Here is a 6,633-nt window from a genome sequence, read left to right as displayed (position 1 = left end):
AAAAAATAAAATAAAAAAAAAACCTCCGGTAGCACGACGTGAGGCTGCAGAACATGAACATCATGCGAGAAGAAAAGAAGATGTCAGCCGCAGCGTCAATAATTCTGTTTTGTGTTACGCGAGCAACCTGCCTGCAGGGAAACGGAGCGATGATGTGGGTAAGGGGTGAGATCAGACGATATGCCTGCATGTGCGCTAGGTATGTCTCTGACGGGGACCGCGGCCGTCCCTTCCCTAGCTTCCCAATGTCTCGACGTGTGCTTTGTGGTTGGCCCCCAAAGCATGAAGGAGGAGGAAGCGGCCCGAGCAACGAGCGACAGGCCCGTAGTCTGCAGGCGGTCTAGTGATGGGTAAAAGTCCAAGCCTCCCTGAGCAAGTCAAAGTGAAGCGGACGCACGAGCTGCTGCGTCTTCGATGCATATGGGTGTGTGAAGTATGTGAGTGTGTGTGTCTTGGTGCCCAATGGACGTGGTCGATGGTGCCCGCCCATGTCTCTCTCCTCCTCCTCTCTCCATGTCTGTGTCTCTCCTGCGATCCCAAATCCCTGGAACTGGGGGAGGGAGGGAAGAAAAAGAAAAGGGTGGGAGGGCTGAGCGAGGGAGCTAAGGAGGTGTTTGGACCCCCGCGCGATGACGATGTCGTTTGTACGTACATACGTCCCGTCTTGGGTGACGGGATTGAATGATTTCATCTGGGCTCCATCAGCCTTGATCCCAGCCTTGTTCCGCCTCATCTACTTGGACGGAGCAGAAAATCCGCTGAACATCATCCGGAGTGGACGCAAAGAGAAGAAGAGGAAAAAGAAAAGAAGAGTTTCCCCCCTTCTTTGAATCATCCGGACAGGACGTGACCTGGCCATCCGGACCAATAATCCAGACAAGCGAGCGCCACGCGGCCGTGGCCTGTGAGAAATTTGGACGACGTTTCAGTGCCTTCTCGCGATCAGACTCGGCGGTAACCCAAACAACGTCACGGAAGGGCAAGGGAAGGGAATGTCGGAGGGGATGGGGCGGGAGGAAGAAACAGAGCAAAAGTAAACACGGAGGTTCCGGCTTGCCCGGGCCCCCGGGCGGCCTGCCTTTGAACTGGAAAGATGGAACATTCCCCGGGACCGTGTAGTCCCAGTGCCTGCTCCTCCTCCTCCACCATCTCCTCCTCCAGTCTGTTCCCCCTCCCCACTCTACTGAGCACGACGTCGTCGAGGAACGCGAGGGCGCCGCACCGCACCGCACCGCACAGCGAGCTCCGGGTCTTCCGTGGGCTGGGAACGTTCCCCGGGGGACCTGGGCGACCCTGCCAGCCGGCCGTTAGCACGCATGCTAATCATTTCCCCTGCCCCAAATGAGTTCCCCAACAAGCTCCAGAGTCAAAAAGTCTAAAAGCCTATTGAGCCGAAAGGGGCAGCCCGCCGACCAATTAGGCGCGCCTATGATGCCGGCAATACGACCCTGTAATTGGTGTGATTTCATCATGAGAAAAAAAGAGTGTCCCATTGCCTAGGGGCCCTGTCGATATTGAGTAGGCGGATGGAAAGGTGAAGGGAAAAATAAGGATTGGTGGCGCGCGGTTGAAGTAAGTCATGACTGAATCGGGGTAAGCACCACGAGTTTAGCAAACCATCAGGTGCCTCAATCTTCCCCCTCTTCTTGTCCTTTGTGCAGCTGTGTTGCTTTTCCCTTTTTCCATCTGCCCCTCTCAAGGTCGCAATTCTCTTCTGTCGGCTGCATTTCCCACGCTCAGACGTATCTTCACGCGGCTTTGTCAACACCTCAGAGTGGACATCAGAGTGAGAGACAAACACACAACCGAGCGCCTCGCACCACATACCGCATACCGCAACCTGCCAAACATGAAGTTCGCCATTGTCGCAGTCGCCCTTGCCGGGCTTGCCGGCGCCCAAGTCCAGCAGCTTCCTACCTGCGCAGTACGTTCGCATCCTGTTCCTCCGTACCCCTCTTGCTCTCGCTCTCAACCCCCCTGCCCCTGACGTCGCATCTGGCGTCGGCGGGAGGAAGCAGTTGGCGTCTTCGTGGGCTGACCTTGGTTACAGCAAACATGTGTGAACAAGTACACGTCAGGCACTGCCATTGCCGGCTGCAGCAACCTCGACATCAAGTGCATCTGCTCCAACTCGGGCTTCCTCGACGGCATCGCCTGCTGTCTCGCTGACGCCTGTCCCAAGGCTGACCAGGACACTGCCGTCAAGTACGCAAAGGACATTTGCACCGGTGCCGGCGTCACTGTCCCCGATCAAGTGGTGTGCAAGAGCGCCAATGCCACCGCGTCTGGTAGCGCGGCGGCCACCGGTGCGAGCCAAACCGCGTCGAGTCCCTCTGCCACGGGCACGGCCAACGCGGCGCCCATCATGGGACCTGGAGCGCTGCTTGGTGGTCTCTTCGCCGCGCTTTTTGCTCTGTGAATGACCTGGGAGTGTTTTCGATGTTCGCGACGACGACCGGCAATCGTCGTCTTTTTAAAGGCTCACCGAGCCTGTATGTGGACTTACTTATCATGGTTTTAATGGCTATATTTTGGGTTCGATGTGGCGTTAATTTTGCACCTACGCTCTGCCGAAATCAATACGTGATTACCATCAATGTGTCGTTATTTTCGTCAGTGACAGGAAATGTTGATGCCATGCAATTGGTTGGTGATATCAATGCGGCAGCACAAGGATTCTTCTTCACCTGCAAACAAATGCAACGACGGTGCTGGACAACGAGAGCAATGTCTTGGTCAAAGCGGTCGGCAACGGACGATACGAAAGCGAAGTCACGTTGATAACGCGCCGTCTTGTCTGTGGATATGTCGGCAGAACAGCGGAAAAGCAGCGCCGAAACATCGGCGGGACCCCTTCTCCTTGGACCCTGACCTTACATCATCCATCTGCCGACGACGAGCTCAGCACGCGGGTAGCATTTGTGTGTGTCCGGGGGTAGCAGACCGCCAGTTCATGTGCGTGAGGCCTGGCCTGGCCTGGCCTTGGTACTGGTGCTGGTGCTGGTGAGGATATTTTGAGTTTTTCGACGAACCTTCTTCTGCATCGGCCTAGGGATCCTGGACTTCCCCCAAACGCCCTCGGGCCTTCTGCAGGCGGAAGCTGTAGGAGGTGCGGGAGGGGGATCAACAAACGGCGAGATTGACAAAAGTCTGTCTGACCCTACCGCCCGCCTGGAGTTTGAGGGAAATCTTCCTCTTCCCGCTGTCAAATCCGAGGTGCCAGAAGCTTGCTACGCTTCCAAAGCCTCGTTGCGACCACACACAACGCAGGCACTGCAGGGAAGGCAGTGTACGCCGAGGTACATGTTTGCTGAGATGGCACTTAACAGGCTGGGTGTGTGTTGACGATGAAGACGACTACCAAGTACGGCACGATCTTGGCACACCTTGGTAGCACGCATGTAGGTTAAATGACTGCCGACGATGGCACGTGGTAAGCTTCGATGGACGTCGCAGGTGAGCGGATGCTGTCCCATTTCGAGGTGGTCTCCGCACACTGACAATGCCACCGAGGTCGCGGCAAAAGAGGACGGAACGGAGGTGATAGCCGCGTCATTTGCCATGAGGCTCCCGGCCAGACCGGGAGACCCCGTCCGGGGGAGCAAATGTTGCCTTGGATGTTGTCTCCGTCGTTCATGAGATGAGATGCAGCGCAAACGCTGGGATGCAACGGTAGCAACCGTTTCGATATCGGCATCTGTAGATCGGGAGCGGTGTAGTCCAAATGCTACATTTCCAACGACGGCCGATTGGAAATTCCGGTCTCGATTGTCCAACGCAGCAGGGGCTGAGCTGCCAGTCCGACGGCCGAGGCGGTGATGCAATGCTCGAGTTTACGCAGTAAGGACTCTTTTGCGGTGTTGATCCCGTCTAGTATAGCCGATGCAGCCGACGCAACCGACATCCAGGTACGCTATATGTACTGCCTAGTACATGCAGGAACCCTCAAGTTGCTTGGGAAGAGGCCCAATAAGGTATGTGACAACGAGCGTACAGCTTCATGGTTGCCGCAATATACAGAGATGAGCCGGAACCATCTGGCCAGAAGTGGTCTTCGTCACCTCAACGCCGGCCCAGGGTGGATGAGACTAGCCGTCACTGCCACAATCTTTTCGTATATCCCCCACCTAAAGATATTGTCACGGCGCGAGGTCTTGGCAACGGCAGACAAGCGGGCGATGGTGAGAATCTGCTGCGTGCCCGTAGCATTCTTTCTGGGTTATTCGGCGTCTTGCCAGTGTCGTTGTCCTGGCCGTCCTCTTCTCGTTGGCCGTTTTCGGCTTGAACCACAGACCTGAGAGCATTAGAGGCTGGCCCCCCACAGGGACAGAGACGCCGTCCGACAGTCTACCCATGCAGACGCAGACAGATTGCAAGAGCCGCGCCGCCACGCAACGTCTGCCGTGTGCACTCGGAGGGGTAGGTACATTCAGGCCGGCCGATGGGCTGGAGCGCAAGAAGTATTGGGAGATGCGCGTGAAAACGTCAAAGTCGCTGGCTTGGTGTGGGCGGGATGACATGTTATGGGGGGGAAAGTTGACGGCGAGGGAGGGGAGGGGGGCGTGTGTGAAAGGCAAAGTACGTGCGGCCATGTATCCGTAGCATGGCTCCCAAGTTGAAGATGATGCTACTCGGTCGTCTTGAACTGAGTTAATCTCTTCCTGTGGCATGTCAATTCAACGCCAGTGCGCCGACTGCCCACTCTCGCCGCCGCCGTCCATCGCGCAGTGCAGTGCAGTGCCGTGCCGTGATATCGCAGCAAGGGTTTCGTATTTCGGACATCCAGGGCTCTCGCCGAGGGTTTAGCGGGATGGGGCCAGTTCCCCTTCTCTCTCGCTCGAGTTCTCCATAAGGCAGACAAGGCTTCAACGCCTAGCCGTTCCTGCAGGCCTCTCCACCACCTGTCAGAGTTTGCTGGGTCTATCCGTGGTGTGGTATGGTGTGGTGTGGTGCGGTGCATGTACATCGCTGGGTACCGCCGTGGGAGGTACTCGTAGCGCGCGTGCTTGACGATACCCCTTCCAGACGCTAGTTGCGAACAGGGTAGCCGAGGGGACTCTCACATCGGGTACCTGTCAGGATGGGCTTGGAATTGCCATGATACGCTCCAAATCCGATTGATGCGATCATCCAGCTCTCAGCCGCCGCCCAGGGACAGACAGAGTGAGAGAGAGTGAGAGAGAGAAAAACAGACCAGGGCCAGGGAGATCAGATGAGGAACTTGGGGTTTGCGAGGGCGGCTTTGGTGGTTTGGCTGCAGAGACGCCGCAGAGCTGCACGGTGCTTTGACCATTTTGAAGTCTGGTGTGAAACTTGACGGTGGGTTTGTCTGCGAACGCTTTGACGTTGGAAACTCCTGCTAGCTCTGCTTCTGCTTCTACTTCTGCAAGAGGAACGAGGTGACACCTCGCCGCTCGGCGACGCGAGCGACGCGACCTGGGTTATTGGAAATGGGGTGATGACGCCCCTTTGGTCAGCATTCGTCTTTGTCAGTCTGTCGTTATGTAATCTTTGATCTCTGCTGCTGAGAAGTAGCTGTCTGCTATCCAGACCGACTCAGGAGCTGGAGATCCGATGACATGTTCGAATCGTCACACTTCAATCGTGTCGCAACATCATGATGCCTCCTCTTATCGCAAACTGCTTGGCGGCTCCGATGCTTCTGCTCTCGTCTTAGGGGATGAGGAGCAGCTGGATAGCCATTTTCCTGATAGAACCTACAAAGGCCGAGGCCATGTGGGCCATGCCAGGCTTGGTTGAAGCTTTTTGCCAGTCCTTTGGGGCAAGCTTGCTTCCCAGATGAGAGCTGTTTCCGCTAGTCCTCACAGGTGTCTTCGGGGGAGCTTGGTCACTGATGCTGCTGTCGGCATCGCCGTGTTTGACTCTGCGGTGTCTTCACAGGACTGGTGGGATGACGTTTCCGATGTTGCGCCGTCACGCCGTCAAGTCAAGCGTAATTACCAGGTGTGTCTCCGTGAAGAAGAACCTGGCCCTTCTGGGATCAAATAGGTCGTCGAATGCTCACATGTGCCTGAAGCACGCCAAACCGGCGGCTCGGAACTTTTCAGCTTCCACTCCAGCAACAGTATTTCGTTTGTTGTTTTAGAGCCCTTGCTTGTCAAACTTGAACCTGGCAACGCCCTGGCAGGCGAGCCCTTTCATCTCGCTCCGTGGCCACGACTGCTTCTTCGACCAGAAAAACGACGCGTCGTGAGAGAAAGCCCGAATTCCCGAGTAAAACAACGAATTGGGAAAACCAACTGTCCTGTTTCTCTGGTTCAGAGTCACGATGGCTGGAGATCTTGCGGAGCTGCCCCGTCTGCAAAGCCTGGTTGCAGAGACGAGGGGGTGGTGGAGGTGACCAGCTGCAGGGTCGTCGACCTGTCAAATGCATGACACCCCTCCGGACCCTCCCCGTGTGGGAGTACCGTACAGACACTTGCGATGGTACTGCATGTCTGGATCTGGAGCCAAATGATTAAGATTTGATGGCCAGCCAGAAGCTCGGCAATCCTGCTACGGATGCTGCCACTGCTCTGGCACGACGCGACCTGATGCGACTGTCCCCACGCAAGCCAGAAACCATCGCATCAAGTTGGTGTGCTCTTGTGCGCTCAGACGCGCGCACCTTTG

General features: G+C 56.3%; 1 protein-coding gene across 1 annotated transcript; it reads left to right on the top strand.

Annotated features, from left to right (window-relative positions):
* Nucleotides 1-1,849: 1,849 nt before the first annotated feature.
* CGGC5_v013709 (GPI-anchored CFEM domain protein) lies at nucleotides 1,850-2,419 on the top strand (the record flags this gene model as incomplete). The annotated part of the gene is made up of 2 exons (XM_032037118.1): nucleotides 1,850-1,924; nucleotides 2,051-2,419. 2 exons carry the CDS (start codon nucleotides 1,850-1,852, stop codon nucleotides 2,417-2,419), a joined length of 444 nt encoding a protein of 147 aa, XP_031892356.1.
* Between the last annotated feature and the right edge of the window lie 4,214 nt (nucleotides 2,420-6,633).

The sequence above is a fragment of the Colletotrichum fructicola genome, assembly GCF_000319635.2.
Source record: "Colletotrichum fructicola Nara gc5 chromosome Unknown KSG_Nara_v1_contig08, whole genome shotgun sequence".
Taxonomy (NCBI): Eukaryota; Fungi; Ascomycota; class Sordariomycetes; order Glomerellales; family Glomerellaceae; genus Colletotrichum; species Colletotrichum fructicola.
This window is presented reverse-complemented; position numbering and strand designations above follow the sequence as displayed.